This window comes from Protopterus annectens, chromosome 5.part0, assembly GCF_019279795.1.
Source record: "Protopterus annectens isolate FY-2018-M chromosome 5.part0, PAN1.0, whole genome shotgun sequence".
Lineage (NCBI taxonomy): Eukaryota > Metazoa > Chordata > Ceratodontiformes > Protopteridae > Protopterus > Protopterus annectens.
In genome coordinates this window covers 1,125,744,652-1,125,765,258 of record NC_056735.1, presented here as the reverse complement: position 1 = coordinate 1,125,765,258, position 20,607 = coordinate 1,125,744,652, and the positions used below count along the sequence as shown (strand labels likewise).

The following is a 20,607-nucleotide window of genomic DNA, read 5'->3' as shown; positions in this document are numbered from 1 at the left end:
CTGGATAGTTCATTCACAAGCCCACCATCCACCTGGCTTAAACTGTCGCTCCATTAAAACCCATACTGACAGCCAGAAGGAATGTTATAAGCCACCAATAAAGCTGGTTTTCCTTTATGAAGACTTGTTTGGGGAATTAAATACATTTCTCCAATGAAGAATTACTTTACATTAATCTGTATGATAGAAGTGACTGGGGGAAGAACAGAGACAGTTGTGTAATTTTAATGCTCGGATTGATCATGAAAAGGTGAATCTTTTGCTGATTGGAGCATTGACTACCATACACCTAGCCGCTGGCCGTATGTATCATCCACTAAGACATCAGCGCTATTAGTACAGCCATTGACCAACTGATGTATCCTTTGACCGTTTTAAGCCAATAGTGAAAGAGAAATGCTAAGTAAATGAACGGCGAATGGGAAATGACTTTCCATGTTTGTGACTCTTGACTGATTTGTTAGTAGCTTCTCTGAGGAGCTGGTATGTATTTATATATATTGGCTTGACTTCTACAAGTTTTAGCCGTATTTGACTGACATGTGTTGATCGTAAGGCCTGATCATTTGTGGCAAGGAATTAGCGCTAACACAGCCATTGGTTAGTTGATTCACCCAAGGACCTACTATGGGGAATGCCTAGTGAAGGAATTAATGGCAATTGGTATGCGATTCCACTGTCCGATTGGATACAAGTTTCATCCAATGGCCGGTCCTGGACCAATAGTGGAGAAGATGTATTTGAGGAATGAACGGCGATTGGTATGACACTTTGTCTGATTGGATGTGGGCTCCGCTGTGGAACTGATGCTATTGGAGTATTTCTTCACTATGCAAATACTATTGTGGCTCTGTTATGAACAAAGTGCCATTTGATATTCTCACTAGACTCAGACATGCTTGTTGACTCAGTTATTGTGTACAACTGTCCAAGGGACATTTTATGTTTTCCATGCATGTATATTTATACTCTGCATTTTGAGTCGAGAAAGGCCACGGCTTTATTTAGTTGCAGAAATAGCATTTTAGCTATCACTGTTATTTACACATTTGCCCACTAGATGTATTTGAGGAATAAGCAGTGATTTATGAGACTTTGCTGTCTGATTGGATGTGGGTTTTGCTGGTGAATTGAAGCTATTTGAGCTTTTCTTTATTATGCAAATATCATTTTGGTTCTGTTATGAATGAAGTGCTATTTGACATTTTCGTTAGACTCCAACAGGTTTATTGACTTACTGTACACAACTGTCTATGGGACATTTTATGTTTTCTATGTTGTTTTTTATGTACTTAATTTTATACTCGGCATCTTGATTTGAGAAAAGCTACGGCTTTTAGTTGCAGAATCGCTACTTTAGCGACTATTGTTATTTATACACTTCCCCATTAGATATGATTTTTTACATATATGTTATATGTTCTGATGTCTGCATTTGATTTGAAATCAGCCATGGTTATATTACTTGCATAATCGCCACTATTGCGATATCTTTGGCAGCACAAGGGTTATGGATAATTTTTTTTTTGCAATCATTTTAAGGTTTACTTTAAATTATGTCAACAGTGTTTGATTGGTTAAAAACATATGAGGAGACAGCGATACTGGTCAGTCCAAATGCTCTTGTGAACCAATGATGCTTTCATAACTGTCGCATTATTGGCTATGAAATTTGTGAAATTGAGTACTATGACATTTTGGTTGGTTGACATCTGTTCTTCCTATAGAGAATTAGTATTTTAGCTATAGCCATTGGTCATCAATTAGGATGTTAGAAACTAAAAATGATTGGTTATGTTTTCTTTTTAAACTTTTAGTAATTAATTTTATGATCTCATGAAGGCTGAATAGCCAAAAGCACTTATCTGATGTCATTTTATTTATTTGTGTACTTTGAGTTAAATATTCATTCAGTTAATAAATATTTTATCTTATTGGATTGTCTTATTGTAATACCAGAAGCTTAAGAACTGCATTGTTGCTGTAGTGGTGTTCAGAAGTCTTTTTCCTGCTGCACCATAGGAACTCCAGCTGCAGGCAAAGTATAATTGTAATCATTGTTTCCAAGCTGTGACAATACAGACTCCATAAACCTTTTAGGTACCACTAAAGTTTCCTCATATGCAGTCTTGCATACAGAATTAGAAGAATGCAGAAGGCCATGAACCCAAAGGCTTGCAGAATTTGTCTTGCAGATAACTGGGCTTTTGTGGCCACCTGTTTGAAGTAACTCAATTGAATTTGCTTTTCTGGCGCAAGGCAAGTCATCTGGGCAGTTGTATTCAAGCTTGCACCCAGGAATGTAATTTTTGAGAGGGTACCAGTTATTTCTTTTCATTTATACTGTACCCTGGACAAGTTAGAACCCTTTTTACAAACATCAGATGCTTTAGAAGAGTGTCCTTGTTTTCTGCCTGAATTAGACAATCGTCCAGATATGGATAAATTTGAATATTTCTTTGCCTGCAAAAGGAAATTACTGGTGCCAGGCACTTTGGGAAGACCCTGGGCACAGCAGATTAGCCAAAGGGCAGTGCAGAAAACTGGTAATGCAAGTATAGCCTGCTTTGAAGTGGAGGTATCTTCTGCAAGATTCCCTGATTGGGATATGCAGTTAAGCCTCTTAAGACTAGAGTTACCAACCAGGTATCTTTGCCTGGCATAGGTAGTAACTGTTGAGGAGTCAGCATCTTGAATTCTGAAATGTCCAGAAATGTATTTAGAATGGTTAAGTCCAGAATCGGACGCCATTTGTCTTTTCTGGGTACCAGAAAACATCTAACAGAAACCTTGTCCCTTTTCCTCTTCTGGTACTGGTTTAATAGCCCCCATATTCATGAGGGACAGAACTTGTTTCTGGGCCTCTGCCCACTGATTTGGAGGCAGATCTGGCAATCCGTTTGGGATTGGCAATGTGTGGAAATGAAATCTGTATCCCTGGGACACAGAATTTAAAACCCATTTGTCCTGGGTAATCAGTTTCCAGTTTCGTGCATGGAGTGCCAGTTTTCCCCACAAAGGGGAAGCGAAAAGGTAAGTGCTTGGTGATTGTAGAGGAAAGTCACTGAGAATGTTTACCATAGGGAGGTGCCTTGTTGCTTCCAGGTTTGGAGGTGGAAGCACCCGATTGTTTTGTTCTAAAAAGAACCTTGTGACTGAGACCTGGAGCCTTTGGAATGTCTGGATTTGACCCGAGCGGCTCTCGAGAGAACTGGAAAGGACCAGTTCTTAGTAGACCAATGCCTACTAAATCTGGGTGGCTGCACTTGTAAGAACTCTTTCACAGTTTGCATAAATTTAGCTTTATCTTCAATCCTTTTTTAAAACTTCTTCAGCCTTATTACCAAAGACTGTCCTGTTGTAAAGGAGCATTCAACAATTTTGCTTTAACATGGTCAGGTAGATTTTGCTCAGAGCCAAGCATGCCTTATCAGAGATCCAGTTACAGCAGCCTTGCAAGAGGCCTCCAAAGAATCAAAACCACATTGCAAAGTATGTTTTCCAACTTGTTCAGCTGAATGTAATAAATCCTGCAGCTGTATTTTCCAGTCAGAAATAATCATTTTCTGTTTAAGGAGACCCATGACATGCTGTCGATATTTAAGCATATAAAATTGACAGTTTAAAGCCCGGATTGCCAAGGTTGCAGACCTGTAAAACTTCTTACCCCATCTATCCAGCGCTCTGGAATCTGTCAAAAGGGGTAGGAATTTTAGTAGTAGAGGCCTTAACGCCCTTGGGACCCTGAAAAATGGTTTCAGGATCAGCAGTAGGGTTTTTGAAAAGGTATTTGCGGTAGTCAGGAACTCTGTAGTATCTCTGTCTGGCTTACTAGGAGCAGGAGGCAGAGTATCAGGAGTCATACTGGATTATGAAAAAACATCAACAATGTCTAGAACAGGGGATATATAGCCAAAGGCCTATGCTGAGGAAGAAGAAAATCCCTACGTCTCTCTCTAGATTCAGAGAGATCCTGACTTTCCCAGTGGAAGTGTTCCCTTAAGGTATGTAAAGTTTCTCCTAAAGAGAAATCCTCGGGGGGAGAAGCAGAAGGGATGGAATCTTCTGCATTAGAGTCCTCATAAGTAGGTATAGATAATTCCTGTTCAGAAGAATCAGAAGAAATAGAAACCTGATCTAAAGATTCACAGTTAGTGCCTTGCCTAGGCCTCTTAGCAGGAGGGGGATGGCTACCCCTGATCAAGGTAATTAAATCTTCAGCTATTTTGATAAATTTGTTTTTTTAGGAATTGGGGCCTGTACACATGGCCTAAGTGTCAGTTTTTTAGACATGGTAAATTTTGACCTTAATTTTGAAGATGGCATCTGTTTAATACACAAATCTTTAAACCTGAAAACACCCTTAGAAGCCATGTGCCTGCACAGCGGCTCTGGACCCACCTGAGGTAGAGACATCCGCGGGTTCAATACTTAAAGCATCTCACAGCATACCGGACTCTGAATGGGTCTCAGTAGAGGCCTGCGAATCCAAAGTAGCCGGTATCAGGGGCTGCGAAAGCGCCTCACTGAGTACCGGCGAACCGACAACTGGCTTAGAATTTTAGTCTGTTTTGGACCTAGACGGTCTTTTTCTTTGCGTTTTTTTTTAGGTATTCCGGTAGTCAGATTGCTAACTGACGACATTTCTGGATAGTTAAATCTTGAGCCAAAATATTTAGAAGCAAAAAATATACAGACGTTTAATCATGTGTTGATTAAATTTAGCACAAAACCGACAGCAAGGCAAGTTGTGGTCAGGGCCTAGGCAAGGAATACAGTACACATGAAAATCCTTGAGGTATTTGCTTCCCACAAGTAATGCAATTATTAACTTTTACTGACATTAGTAAGGAGCAAAAAAAAAAAAAAGTTTCCCCAGCGGGGTACTTAGATTTTAGTTGAAGACTTCGGTTCTGAAACTCAATGAAAATTTCAGGAGTCGGCCGACCAGCACTTTGTGAACTGCTTCTGCTTCAGGCACCGTGCAGCAAGGAAGACTGATGTAATGGCGTCGGCTGCATGTTTTATACTCCTGATGACATGACGTCATGGAAGAAGGAACAGCAACCGTCGCAGGACCAAAGACTTTGTTAATCAAGCTGACTGAGGGCAACCTGCCAGCAGATTACCCAAATGTAATGACTGCAACAGTGAAACACTAAGAACATCTATTTGCCCCCTATGGTTGTGGGAAAAGATCTACTCATGGGTGGAGAAGGGAGCTACCACTGCAGATATCTTCCCCCCTTTTGCACTCCTGGTCACCATATCTTTAATCTCATGCCCAAAGAGCTTGAAGCATTCAAATGAAATGTTCATAAAAGGATGAGTTCATCTCTGCATGGTTACAAAGGCGCATCCAGAATGACAGCAAATTGCAATGCTGGTGCCCACCGTCCTAGTCTTTCCATCAGCTGCGATGGACAGACACGTGCATACAGTGGAAATAGACAGGAAGGTAGCCAACAGAGCCTGCATGGACTGCCTTGTGTCTGGAGGTGTCTGGGTCACCACAGACTTGGAAACCCCAATGAGCAAATCTCTGTATGTAGCCTGGTTACATGTGCCATGTTATTCAGAGCAAAAAGGGCAATGGTTACTGAAGCATACATGTGCTTCCTAAATGTAACCAATGCTCTACACACACTATTTGCAGAATAGATGAACTCTCCTCAGATGTTTTTTGGTGGCTGTGGTTACAACGTAATCTACCACTAGTTCCTTACTCCAATGTGCCCTACCTTTTGGGTGGAAGTAAGACCTTGTCTGGCTTCCTTGGAATAGTTTCAAAGAGTCAAGTTCTCTCCTTGCCCTCTGATTCACCGAATCAAAGACTGCATCTACAAAAGCTTGCACCAAAGGCCTCAAGGAAGACAGGCCTCCTGGGAGATGATTTGTGGTCAATTCTCTCATTTCCATTAGGTTCCCACAAGACGTGTCATTGCAGGGAGACTGAAGAACCTTCCCCCACTGGGGTACACTATCCTTAGTTAATCTGGCTAGTCAAGGTGCCTTCTCTTACACCATGTTTCCTGTAGACCTCAAGGGGAAGAGACTCAGGAGATAAGGAAACATCAGGAGAATCAGAGATCCAGGGTGAATTCAGACTTCTATGAGCAGGCTGTCCCTGAACAAGTTTATGGGACACAAAGGTTATAGGAAGACTGGGCTGGATTCATCCAGGGAACAAGGCTACCCTCCAAACAAGACAAAATCCTCTCCCATTCAGGGGACCAAGGTTACCCAGCCTCCAAACAAGACAAAATCCTTTCCACAAATTCAAATGCTTAAGCCAGATGACTAGGAAAAACTCCGGTGATCAGAGGACCTGGGAGAAGCTTACACACTTGTGGCCGACTGGACCAGGTCCTGGACAGGAATAGCTCTTAAAGCATCAGGGTCAATCAAGACCCTGTGACCTCAGTCCCAACCTCCTGGCTCAAAGATACTGTCAGCTCCAAGACCACCACAGCTGAAGGCATCAATGACAAAGCTGCAGACCATGACCTCCAAAATGTCAAGACCGACCGAAGAATCATGTGGGGAAAGTCTAATCCAAGGTCACTGGATTTGAAGGGCAGACCAGTAAAGCAGCAACCAAAAAAAAAAAGGAGACAAAAAATATGCAAGTCTCTCCACCCTCACAGAGCTGCAAGGTAACTATTCAAGTCAATCAGTGCCTGAAAAAAGCTCTGCATCATCTTGTCCAGGAGTACTTCTCTAATGTACAGTGAAGACTTTACAGACTGAGAACTCCAAAGAAAATGGCCTAGTGGGTCTGTGAATCTGCAGGAGTCCTGGTGCCTATGCAACAGATCAGAGCAGATAGTGTGACTGTTCAAGTAAATACACTGGCTCGGGAGTGGCTGCTAGGATTTGCAGAATGGCTTCCGGGATCCACAACCAAAAAAGACTCTGCTCTTATGAAAACTAGGAACAATGCATCTCTCATCAGTACCAAACAGATGCCAGGAAACAGGATTGGAGCAGTGCCAATGTCAAATCCAAACAAACAGCAAAAGAAATGAAAGGCCGTGGGGTTTTCTAAACAGGCTCGGCCAAAGCCAACACTTCAGCAGACTTTTTTTGACATCTTTCATTTTTTCCTTTTGTCTGAACTGATCTTCCTTCCATCTTTGCCTTTAAGTCATTAAGCTGGTGAAGCAGCAGCAGAACAATGAATTAGTTAAGGAAGCCTTTTCATCACGAGCTTAGTCTAGCACCTAAGGAAGCACACGTCAGTCCTGCTCAAGATTAGCTACCCCTAGGGAGTACGTGTAATGGTACTGTGTCCTGCGGGGGCCGCTTGTGTGCACATTACTTATTACAATGGCTGAAGACTTGAGGTCTCCATAAAAGTACAGGTTTTGAAAACAGTTAGACCTACCAACAGTTGAAAACCTACCTTAGTGGAGCTACACTTTTTAACATGAGTCTTGTCTTGAGGTGCAGCCATTTTGTTGAAAACAAGTCCAGAAATGCCAAAGCAAGGTCTTGTGATAAGGAGACAGGCTTTTCTTCTGCAGGTTTTAGAAAATGGTCAGACTAAGAAGCCAAATAAAGATGCCACTGGGGATTCTGTGCAACTTCTGTAAGCAACGCAACATTCTCAAAACATGCAATCAGTCAGGTATGGATAGAAGTACAAGACTTGAGATGCAAAGACTGGACACACCCATACTGTGTACTCCCTAGAGTGTCATCAAGATCAAAAAAGACAAAAGGATGTGACCTGAAAATAAAAACATCCTACTGTGAAACTAAACCTCAGGTGGAAGCACTAAACACATGCAATCATTTTCCGCACAAAGAAAATTTCTTAATCAATGCCTTACTCCAAGACAGATCTGCACTATGAGAAAATCATAATTACCATCAACATTTTTCTTAGGTCCCTATTACCTGTTGCTCATGAAGATCCACTCATTCTCCTTACCAAGTTGAGTCAACCGAGAAGAACCATCATTAAGGCAGCTGAGAATTATATGTGGTTGTAAGCCGCCACCATGCATACCTACTAAGCACTCAAGGTGACATGCACTGGACACAGCTTTGGGACCATCCTTCACTTTTATTAGTGATCTACTAAGATTGGAAATAACCCTGCATCCTAAAACAAGCACACTGTGCATTTTACTCCCATCACCACTAGGGTCACTGGTACACTGTGTGCCCCTTGAACATGACCTACCCTACCCCCCCCCCCTCATATGAGTGAGCAGAGTGTCTTCACTCCTCTTCCTCCTGTGCTAGCTCAAGTAGGCAGTTGAACTGCTAACTGAGCTCTTTGCTTGGGTCGTACTCAAGGCTCTACCGCAATGCATCAAAGAAGCTAGCTAGCTACCTACATCAACACAGTGAAGATGTCAAGCACCTTGAAAGAATGTAAAGTCAAGCTTTTACATTAACATTAATGCCATTTTACTTTAGATAAATGAAAACTGATCAGTTAACAAAATCTGTTTCCAGGACTTAAAACTAAACAGCCTATTATTGTTGGTCTCTGCCCTATTGCCATTTTTATACTCAATAAAATACAGCCTTCAGAACTTTGATTCAAAGGTAATGTTACATTACAATGATACCAGCAGCTAGCGCTAGCCTAACTCCTTCAGCTCTAGTCTCAGTATGTGTACGTTTTCTTACCTGGACCTACTAGTCCATCCAGTTTCTAATTACATCAGACAGAACTAAAGAACTAAGACAGACAAAGGTATGGAAGTTTCAAAGTGAAATTTGCTTTCCACACTCAAGACAAGCACTTCCCCTGGAGAATATCTAATTTAGTAGTACAATGAAGAGAAGAAATGGTTCCCCAAACAGAGCATCTAGCTTTGGAAGTTCTATAAACTGAATTTCAGGCTCTGACAGGAAGAACAAACTGAAAATATGTCACAGGCTGATGATCCTTGTACCCAGGCCTTCTGGCATCATGGTAAGGGCATCAGCTGAACCTAGAGGGGGGATAAGTTTGTTATTTGGGTCAGCTACAGGCTACCACAGCAAGGACATCCACCATATCATCATTACTGCAACAATGAAGACATCTTTATACAACCAAGAGGGATTGTGCTCACAAATTTACAGAACACCTGTACAGTCACCACCTTGTAAAATAAATACTGCCCTACTCCTGAGCAGAGGTCACACTGACTTTGTCTCACTTTTTTTGCTTATTCATTAATGTTTCATTCTATCCACAGCTATTTCCGCTTCATCCCAATTCTTGTTCCACACATATTCGAATTACCTCCATTTCCTAAAGATATTAACACAACAGATCCACAAATAAAATGCTTTATTTTACTTCAAGTGCCTCAGCTGCACTAAGCCTTCACTGGATTTTTCAGTTCTCATTTTTCTGTCCAATAAACTTCATTTTAATAAGGAAATGCACAAGATGCAGAAGTACTCAAAATTACCTTTGCTGTAAAAGGATCAACTTTCTCTGCTTGGTTCTCCAAAGACAACTCCTCAATTTCTTGTAGAATATCATCTTCACTGAAAATGCAAACAAAAGCCAAAGGGTTAGTGTCTGCTTCTACAGTACAAATGCACAAGTAAATCAGAAATGGCTGCATCAAGCAAATAAAAAGAAATTAACCTGAAATCTTTCTTTCTCTCCCTCTTCTTTTTGCTTTTTGGTTTGGAAGCATCTTGAGCCTTTGCTGAACCTGCTCCTTCAATTTCAGCAGTTAGTGCATCTATGTCCACATCATCCTTTGTACTACAAGTGAAACAGAAGAAAAAAAAGCCAAGGTTTCAGACTTTTCACATACATAACAGATTCAGCACAAACAAAAACAAGTGCATGTCTGAGTAGCAGAGGTTGGCATCTGCTTTTATTCTTTTAGTGCTTTAGGAAAGGAAAACAGACTGACATAAGAACCACAGGGGCTCAAAATGCACAACTGGAGGGGAATAAAAACTTTTTCCAGCGTTGTTGCAATAAGTACAGCTGTGTACACTAACCATAAATATAGATGTTAGAATTTATTCACTGCTATAGTCCTCACATTTGGGTTATCCTGCCAGGGGTAGCCCTCAGTTGGCTAGAATACCAGAGGCTTGGTATTTCTGCATCAGTTGCTGTCGCTCCAGGACTGACATCAGTTAGTCAGTGGTATAAAATCAGGCAGCAGATATTACATCAGGTTTTCTTGACATGTCAGCAACCACTAATAGGGAGCTAGGTTACGGTGGACCACCAGTAGAAAGTAAATATCAAAAATTCCTAGTCAGCAGAGAGAAAGAAATACAAGTGGGGTGGAGGGAGGGAAACCAGGACAACAGTGAATACACTCCAACATCTACATTTAAGGTAAGTGTACACAACTGTACTATGTTCTTCGTGTTTCACTGTTGCAGTTATCACATTTGGGTTGATTCACGAAGCTGAAGAAAAGGGTGGAGGCAGTCAAGACTGGGGTCTGCCCTGGATTTGGAGAAGATAGGCAGGTGGTAATGCTTCGTGACGGTATTAACAGATGTCCATGTTGCAGCCTCCAGGATGTCCCTGATGGGGACCCTTCTGAGAAAAGCTGTAGAGGTGAAGGTTGCTCTGGTGGAGTGTGTCCTGGCTCCCTTTGGAGGTGGTTTCCCGTGCGGTTTGTAGCAGAAATGTATGCAGTGTGCTACCCATTTGGAGATGGCTTGTTTGGACATGGCCTTGCCCTCTGCTCCTGCAGCAAAGCTGACTAGCAATTTGTTTTTCTAAAAGATATAGTCCTGTCCAGGTAGAATAGATGTGCACAGATAGCTCAGAGTCCAGAATCCTTTCCCCCTTGGTTTGTGGGTTAGGGAAAAAAAGTGGGGAAACTAATGAATTGAGAGCCACACTGGACACCACTTTAGGCATGAAGGATTGGTTAGTCCTGAGGGAGACCCTGTCAGCATGGAAAATGAAGGGCTCTACAACCAAACGTGCTTGTAGCTCCGATACTCTTCGATCTGAAGTGATGGCCAGAAGCAAGGCTGGTCTTCCAAGAGAAATTTTAACTCTGCTGAAGCTGCAGGTTCAAAAGGAGGTAGGGTGAGCTTTTCCAACACAGTAAGTTAAGGTCCCAAGCTGGGGTAGGAGCTCTTCTGGGTGGCCTCAAGTTGCTGGCCCCCTCTTAGGAACGGTTCGATGAGAGGGTGTCATAAAAGAGGTGGCTCTGTGCTGAAATGGGCAGAGATGGCAGAGGCATGAATTTTAATATTAGAAAAGGATGGACCCATGTGTAGTAGGTATGCCAGGTAATCCAGGATAACAGTAGGGAGGGCTGTGCCATTCCAGCTCCCTTAGCCTGGATACAGGTGCAAACCGTTTCACTTGTTAGCATAAGATTTTCTAGTGCTGGGGCATCTGGCCTCATATATAACATCTAGAACTTGAGGAGACCGGGAATAAGACAGGCTGCCAGGTTGAGGGTCTGCAATTGGGGATGCAAGTATTCCATTCCTTTGGGTCAGGAGTGTTGGGATCCGAGGTACTGCCATGGTGGCAGGGGTGACAGGCTGGGCAGCAGTGGGTACCAGTGCTGGTGTGGGCAGTCTGGGGCAATCAGGATTGCCCTCTGTTTTTCCTCCCTTATTTTGAGCAGCACCCTTGAAATGAGAGGATGAAGGGAAAATGCATAGACCGATGGATTTACCTACTGGAAGTGATACAGCATCCACTTTCCAGGCCTTGCTGTGAGGTTCCCTGGTGTAGAATTTGCTGAGCTGATTGCAGTGGAAGGCAAAGAGGTAGACCTTCAAGGGTGCCCCATTTCAGAGTCACAAGGGTGAAGGTTCTGTGGTCTAGCTGCCACTTGTGTGGGTTTAGCAGGTTTCTGCTTACGTTGTCTGCCAGAGAGTTTAGAGAGCCTGGCAGGAATTGTGCTAACAGGTGTAGTTGCATGTCTGAGGCAGTGTGCCAAAAGGTCATGGCAAACCTACACAGAGGATAAGAGGGAGTCGCTCTCTGCTTGTTGATATACCACATCACTGTGGTGTTGTCTGTTTTGATTAGAAGCCCAGGGGAGAGAGTAGGTTTCTAAAAGCTGTAAGGGCATGCTGAACAGCTCTAACATCTTTTTTGTTTATGTGCAGATGTATTTGATTTGGGCTCCATTGGCACTGCATGCACCTGCTGTCTGGGTGAGCAGCCCAAAAATAGGTAGGATGAATCTGTGGCGAGGACCTGGACAGCGTGGGGTTGTGAGACGGCAAGTCCCTTGTTGTGGTAGCATGCTGCTGCCCAACCAGAGAAAGTCTTTACTTAGACAAGGTGTCATTGGTATAAGTGAGTTTCCAGGTCTTGAGAGTGCTGACACCAAAGGCTTTTAGGTACCATTGTAGTTTCCTCGTATGCAGTCTGGCATATGAAATGAGTAGAATGCAAGAAGCCATGAACCCTGGAGCTTGCAGGATTTTCCTTGCAGATAACTAGGTCCTGGTGGCTAGTTGCGAGAAATAGGCTATCAGTTAAGCTTGCTTTTCTGGCGTAAGGAATATCATCTGGGATGTTGTGTCCACGCTTGCTCCAAAGAATACAATTTTTTGTGTGGAGACTAGTTTGGATTTCTTTTCGTTGATAGTGTACCCCAGGGAGGAGGTCCTTTACAGAGGACAGGTGCTGTAGCAGCTTTTCCTCTCTGCCTGAATCAGGCAGGCATCTAAGTATGGGTAAAGTTGAATATTTCTTTGCCTACAAAAATCAATGCCAAGAGCCAGACATTTGGTGAAAGCTCTGGGAGCAGTAGATAAGCAAAAGTGAAACGCAGAGAACTTAAAGTGCATTGATCATGCCCTGAAAAGTAGAGTTGTGTACACTTACCATAAACGTAGATGTTAAGAGTGTATTCACTGTTGCAGTCCTTACAAAATGGGTTATCTAGCTCCCGGTACCCCACAGTCAACTAGAATACCATAGTCCTTGGTATAAGACGTTGGCTGCCTTCGGTTTAAGCCTGGTATCAGGTATAAAGGAAGGCAGCAAACACCATTTCCTCAGTTTTTCTTGCCTTAACTGTCAGGAGCCCCCAAAAAAGGTTAGACCAGTAAAAGAAAAATCCAGTCTGTGCCCTAGGAAAAAAGGGGGATGGAAGGGAGGGGGGGACTAGGACTGCAACAGTGAATACACTCTTAACATCTACATTTATGGTAAGTCGACAACTGTACTATGTTAGTGTTTCACTGCTGCAGTCCTTACAAAATGGATTGATTCCCAAAGCCCAGGAAAAAATAAAAGGGAGAGAGAACACCCACTGTTTAAGGGTTGGTAAGAATGCCCTGCAACACTGCAGTGGCAAAACCAGCCCTGGACTTATGAAACAAGGGTAAATGGCAATGCTTTGTGAAAGTGTGGACAGAAGACCAGGTAGCTGCTTCCAGGATGTCCCCAATAGGTACACCTCAAAAAAGTTGCTGAGGTAGAGGCTGCTCTAGTAGAATGGGTTTAATACTCTTTGGAGGAACCTTGTCATGCTGTAAGTAACACAAGTGAATACAATGAGCAATCCACGTAGAAATGGTCCGTTTAGAAATAGCTTTGCCCTGAGCCTAAGGAGCAAAACTGAACTGATCCGACTTTTGAAAAGGTTTACCCCTATCCAGGTAAAATTTAAGCTATGTACATCCAGGGAATGCAGTTACCTCTCTCTCTTATTCTCAGGATTATTAAAGGTAGGCAGGTGTATTGACTGGTTAAGAGACGGGCTAAAAACCACCTTAGGCATAAAGGAGGGATTAGGTTCAAGAGAAACCCGATCCACATGGAAGATAAAAGGCTCTACTGCTATTTAAGGCTTGCAGCTTAGAAACTCTTCTAGCTGAATAGCCAAGAGAAAGGCAGTTTTTCAGGAGAATCTTCAAATCTGCTGAGGCAGCTGGTTCAAAAGGAGGCCGAGTAAGTTTCTAAAGTACAAAATTAAGATGCCAAGCAGGAGTAGGTGCCCTTGAGCGAGGCTTTAAACTGCTAGCTCCTCTGAAGTACAGTTGTGTACCTACCATAAATGTAGATGTTGAGTGTGTATTCACTGTTGCAGTCATTGCACTTGGGTTATCCTGCTGGCAGGCTACCCGCAGTCGGACAGAATTCCAAAGTCTAGGTCTGGCGTCGGTTGCTGTAGCCTCTTCCCTGACGTCAGTGCGCCAGGGGTATACAAGATGCAGCAGTCACCATTTTCTTCAGTTTTTCTTGCCCCAGATTTCAGGTGCCCCCAAAAGGCTAGGCTAAAAAAAAAGCATGCGGTAACATAAGAATTACCTTTATCTACAAGCAAATACCCCACATAGGTTGTATAGAATAGAGAAGTACAGATCAGTCCCAGCAAAGAAAGGGGGATGGTGGGTGGGTAACCTGGACTGCAACAGTGAATACACTCCAACATCTACATTTATGGTAGGTACACAACTGTACTATGTTCATCATGTTTCACTGCAGTCATTACAGTTGGGTTGAATCCTAAAGCTGAGGTTGGGTGGCTGGGTCTAAATAGAATTAGGAGTGGCTATGAGGCCCTACAGAACTGCAGTGGCAAAGCCTGCTCTGGATTAGAGTAAAGAGGTAAGTGGTAGTGCTTTGTAAACGTGTGCACGAAGTCCAAGTTGCAGCCTCCAAAATATCCTTGGCTGGTACTCCGAGGAAGGCTGCTCAAGTGGCTGCTGCTCTGGTTGAATGTGGCCTAATGCCCTTAGGCACTGATTTACCATGTTGTGAATAGCAGAAACTAATGCAGTGACCTATCCATTTTGAAATGGTCTGCTTTGAGATAGCCTTTCCTTGTGATCCTGCAGCATATGCTACTAAAAGTTGCTTAGTCTTTCTGAAAGCTTTAGTTTTGTCCAAGTAGAAGCGTAGCTGTCTGTGTATGACCAAAGAATGCAGAAGTCTCTCCCCTTTATTCTGTGGGTTTGGATAAAAAGTTGGCAAATGAATGGTTTGATTAACAGCCACACTGGATACTACCTTAGGCATAAATGTTGGGTTCGTTCTTAAAGAACCCCTGTCCGGATGGAAAATAATAAAAAGTTCCACAGCCATTAATGCCTGTAACTCTTGAGACTCTTCTTGTGAAGTTATTGCTAGGAGCAGAGCTGCTTTCCATAAGACTTTTATCTCAGCTGTACTGGTTGGCTCTAAGGGAGCAGTGCGAGTTTTTCCAAGACAAAAATTGAGGTCCCATGTAGGTATCGGTGCTCTCCTTGGAGGTCTTATGTTTTTGGCCCCTCTGAGGTACTGCTTTAGCAGTGGGTGTGAAAAAACAGGCAGTTCCGTATTGTAATGAGCTGAAATGGCAGAGGCATGGATCTTAACTGAAGAGAAGGATAGGCCCTTGTCCAGCATCTCAGTTAGGTGTTGTAAAATTTGAGGAATATTTGGAACAAGCATGTCAAATCCTTGTGCCTGGTTCCAAGCACAGAATCTTTTCCATTTTTCTGCATAAGATTTTCTGGTGCTGGGCCTCCTGGCCTCCAAAATAACATCCATAACTGCTTTAGAGAGAGGTGTGTTCTGAGTTGTTAAATTATCCACCATGCAGCCAGATTTAAGGTTCTGAGTTGGCTGTGCAGGATCTGATTGTTTTGTTGGGTCAATACATGAGGAATTTGAGGTACAGTCCAGGCTGGGCCTGGAGACAAGCTCTTTAGGATTGGATACCAGTGCTGGCGTGGCCAGTCTGGGGCAATCAGTATCATTTGTGGTTTCTCTTGTCTGGCCTTTAGGAGTACCTTGGGGAGGAAAGGCATATACTCTGTAAGGGTTTTCCAGCTGAATGATAGGGCATCCACCTTCCATGCTTGTTTGTGATAAGTCCTTGTGCAGAATCTCTGAAGTTGGCAGTTGTAAGGGGAAGCAAATAGATCTATGTCTGGACATCCCCATTTCCTTGTTATCATGCTGAAGATTTGTGGATCTAGTTTCCACTTGAGGGTCCATGAGGCTTCTGCTTAGTTCGTCTGCCAGAGTATTTGTCTTTCCTGGCAGGAATTGTGTTTGCAGGTGCACAAAAGTCAATGCTGTGTTCCACAAAGTCATGGCTAGTCTGCAGAGGGGGTAGGAATGTGTACTCCCTTGCTTATGTACCACATGACTTTAGTATTGTCCGTCTATCAACAGTTGTCCTGGCTGGAGTAGGTCCTTGAAGGCTGTCAGGGCATTCTGTACAGCTAGCATCTCTTTTTGATTAATATGAAGATGCATTTGGCTTGCAGGCCATGTGCCCCGAATACATTTTCCTGTCATGTGGGCCCCCCAGGCATAATCCAATGCATCTGTGTCTGCCTGGCTGTGGTAAAGTGAATGGCTGTCCCATGTTGTGGTGACAGGCCAGTGCCCACCATCGAAACTCCTGTTGCAGGCAGGGAATGAGGGTAATTAAATGTTTCCAGGCTGTGGCAATGTTGAGTCCAAACACTTTTTAGGTACCATTGTAGCTTCCTCATATGCAGTCTTGCATATGGAATTAGCAGAATGCAGGATGCCATGAAGCCCAAAGCCTGCAGAATTTTTCTTGCAGGTAACTGGGTCTTTGATGCCATTTTCTCGAAGTAAGAAGTCAGTTGCTTTTGTTTGTCTGGCATGAGATAATCCATCTGGGCAGTTGTATTTAAGCTTGCACCCAGGAATATCTCTTGAAAGGGTACTAGTTTTGATTTCTTTTCATTTACTGTGTACCCTAGGCAAATTAGTAATCTTTTTACAAACGCCAGATGCTTCAGTAGAATGTCCTTGCTCTCTGCTTTAATAAAAGGCAGTCATCCAATAGGGATATATTTGAATTCCCTTTGTCTGCAAAATGCAATTACTGGTGCCAGGCATTTTGTGAAGACCCTGGGCGCAGTAGATAAGCCGAAGGGCAGTGCAGAGAATTGGTAGTGCATTGAGCCAGCTATGAATCTGAGGTATCTTCTGCAAGTTTGTCTAATTGGGACATGCAGGTATGCCTCTGAGGTCCAAAGTTACAAGCCAAGCCTTCTTGCCCAGCATGGGCAGAAGCTGTTGCAGTGTCAACATTTTGAATTTTGAAACGTCCAAAAAAGTGTTTGGAATAGACAGGTCCAATATTGGTCTCCATGCTTTGTCCTTTCTGGGTACCAAGAAAAGTCTTGAGTAAAATCCTTGTCCCTGCTCTTGCTGTGGTACTGGCTGAATAGCCCTCATGTCCATGAGAGATGAGATTTTCTTTTGTGCCTCTGCCCACTGATTGTGTGGCAGGTCTGGCATAAATTTTGTCTTTGGAAGGGTGTGAAAGTGGAACCTGTAGCCCTGAGAAACTATATTCAAGACCCATTTGTCCTGGGCGATCATGCCAATTTTGTGAAAAAAAGTGCTAGCTTTCCTCCTAAGGGTGCTGCCAAAAGATAAGTGCTCTGGCAGTGGAAAGTCATTGGGACTGTTTCCTATATGGCTGTGCTTTGTCTTCTTCGCTTTTGGAGGTAGACGCACCCCACTGTTTGGGCCTGTATGAGCCTTTGGGCTGAGATCTGCCTCTAGGGAGTCTATATCTGCCTCTTTGTGGCCTGACACAGGAAAGGACCAATTCTTAGGCCAGTTCCTGCTAACTCTGGGTGGCTGAACCTGTAAAAAATCCTTTACTGTCTGCATAGATTTCGCTTTATCCTCCATTTTCTTGAACACCTCTTCTGCCTTAACGCCAAACAAAGTATCATGCTGTAATGGAGCATCCAATAATTTTGCTTTAACATGATCAGGCAGACTCTGTTCCTTTAACCAACCATGCCTTCGAACAGACCCTGTAACAGCGGCCCTGCAAGAGGCCTCCAGTAAATCAAAACCACATTGCAAAGTATGCTTTCCCACTTGTTCAGCTGCACGCAATAAATCCTGCATTTCCTTGTTTTCAGAACATTCAGAATTTGTCAACATTTTCTGTTTTAGCAGTGACATTAAGTAGTGGTGATATTAAGCATATGAAACTCACAATTCAAAGCTCTTACAGCCAAGGTAGCTAAAGTGTAAACTTTGTTCCTTCTGATAGGGATTCTAGAGCACTGGACAGATGGGGGGAAAAGAGTTTTTTGCAGTGGAAGCCTTGACCCCTTTGGGTCCCCGACATACAGTTTCTGGGTTAGCAGCAGGGTTTTTAAATAGAAATTTATGTGAATATGGAACCCTGTAGTACCTGTCTGGCTTAATGGGTGCAGGGGGTAGAGAGTCAGGAGACAGGCCGGACTCTGAAAATACATTTACAATGTCTAGTACAGGTGAATAGCAAGAGGTCTGTGCTGAGACAGTAAAAGAAAATCTGAGCCTTTTCTTAGATTGAGTAATCTTGGCTCTCCCAGTGAAAACGCTCCCTCATGGTATGCAGGGTTTCCCCAAAAGAATAGTCCTCAGGAGGAGAGGCTGAAGGGATAGATTCTTCAGCATCAGAATCCTCACAGGGAGGAAAAGAGTACCCCTTTTCTGAAGAGGAGTCAGATGAAATGAAAATCTGAAATGGAAATCTGATCAGAAGAATCATATTCAGTGTCTTGCCTAGGCCTCTTATCAGGAGGGGGATGGGAACCCCTGATCAAAGTAATTAGATCTGCGGCCATTTTGAGCATCTGTTTCTTAGGTATGGAAGTCTGTCCAGGAGAATGTTGTACTTGTTCGTCTTTAAAGCTGTTTTAGTCTTTGCCTTGGAAGTGGAGGTTGGCTTGATATATAACTGTGTAGGTTTTGAAAACACCCTCAGAAGCAGATGCCTGCTCACTGGTTCCGGACCCATTTCAGGGAATAGTTTCCGAATGTCCAATACCTTGAGTATCCAGAAGACTAGTCTCCATGTGGGAGTCTGAAGCGGCCTGTGGCTCTGAGGTAGCAGGTGTCAAGGGCTGAGAAAGCGCCTCACTGAGAACCGGTGACTGGCCTAGCGGAGGCTTAGTCAGTTTTGGACCTCGGATGCCAGTCCTTTTTTTTCTTTGCGTTTTTTATGAGCTTGTCAGCTGTTCCAATGGCATTATGCAATTACATCTTCAGCCCAAGTAATGAAATGCGAAATCATACAGACGCTTAATAGTGCGTTGGTTAAATCTAGCACAAAACCAACAACTATCAACGTCGTGGTCAGGGCCTAGGCAAGGAATACAGTAAGAATGAAAATCCTTATGAGGTATTCGCTTCCCACAAGAAACGGAACTGTTAATTTTTTCTGACCTCTGTCTGGAGCAAGAAAAAAAAAAGTTTCCCCAATGGGGTACTTAGCTTATTTAAGACTTCGGATCTGAAATTCGATTTTGAAAATCTCAGGAGTCTGCCAACCGGCACTTGCAAACTGCTTTTGCTTCGGGCACCGCGTGGCAAGAAAGACTGGAGAAAATGGTGTTGGCTACATCTTATACACCCCTGGCGCATTGACGTCAGGTAAGAGGAGACAGCAACCTACGCTGGACCATGACTTTGAAATTCAGGCCGACTGCAGGTAGCCAGCCAGCTGGATAACCCAACTGTAATGACTGCAACAGTGAAACACTATGATCATAAGCAGTCATGATAGAGCTTCTTGCACACTCAACCATCTACCCTACCACTAAACCTACAACTAAAATAAAAGAGAGGGACTTATTTTTTCCTAAGGAGAAAGAGGATTGTAAAGAGAATGAAAAAAGGAAAGTTAGTAAGATCCCAACACCAGCAAAAACTACAGGAAAAACTGTCTTTACAGGAGGTTATATCTAAAAGTATGTTAGCTACCAAGCTTTCAGGAATTTTACACAAGACAAGAAAATTCCACTTAACTGAAGAGTGGCTCGCAACTGCATCTGTCCTGGAAGGCAGCAAACAAGATCTTGGAGGTTTGGAGAGGAGCGAGGCATCATGGCAGAGGGTGCAGCTTGAGGGTTAAATCTTATGTCTGAAAGAAATGACCAAGTTGGATTTGAGGACGGATCCAAAGACCCATTTGGGATGCATAATGAAAAGGACATCAGATCCATTCATAAACGCTTTTCTCACTTTTGCACATGAGGATGGGGTTTCACTTCAAGAGTGAATCTGGAGTGAAGGTTCACACCACCAGGTAGCTAGCCCTCCCATGGCTGTTCTTCCATACCACACACTCAAGCACAGTCACACCTATGGCCAAGTCAGAGTCCCCAATCCACAGACTGCAGCTCTTTGGAATTTACAAGGAAACCAAAGGACATGGAGGAAATATACTCAAACACAGAGAACAAGCAGACTCCACACAGAATGCACCCCAGCCGTGAATCGGATAACCTCTTGCTGTAAGGGGACAATGCTATCACCAAGCCTTTGTGCTGCCCCATATATGTGCATCTGAACACAAACATGCATTTCATTTAGAGAGATTTTATAAAAAGTTTAAACATTGTTAGTGAGACATCTTCAAAAGCATAACAGACCCCCCCCCCCAATACATTGACAGGAGAATACTAAATTTGCAAAAAAAATGCATTAGTATGCTTTTTGCAGGAGGCAAGCACCCCTGCACGCCTCACACTGTCCTGAATTATATATACCAATCTCACTATGCTGGGTGTGATGACCCTGCACTGGACAGTAATAAAGGAGCCTCAATCCTCACCACTGGCAACAGCTACGGGACATACACACTGGGAGGATGACAAGTACGCACACAGTAAAGTACAATTTCCCTTAAGAGCACACAG

The 20,607-nt window shown here is 43.3% G+C and overlaps 1 protein-coding gene across 2 annotated transcripts in view; it reads right to left on the bottom strand.

The window, feature by feature from the left end:
• The window catches only part of EIF5B (eukaryotic translation initiation factor 5B), a 3,606,765-nt gene that overhangs the window by 3,347,173 nt on the left and 238,985 nt on the right, over window positions 1–20,607 (bottom strand). For both annotated transcript variants that reach the window (XM_044070982.1, XM_044070983.1), the window contains exons 2-3: window positions 9,605–9,727; window positions 9,423–9,501 (exon numbers count right to left, since the gene is read on the bottom strand). In XM_044070982.1, coding sequence (XP_043926917.1) covers window positions 9,423–9,501; window positions 9,605–9,727 — 202 coding nt within the window. The remainder of the gene's footprint in view (window positions 1–9,422; window positions 9,502–9,604; window positions 9,728–20,607) is intronic.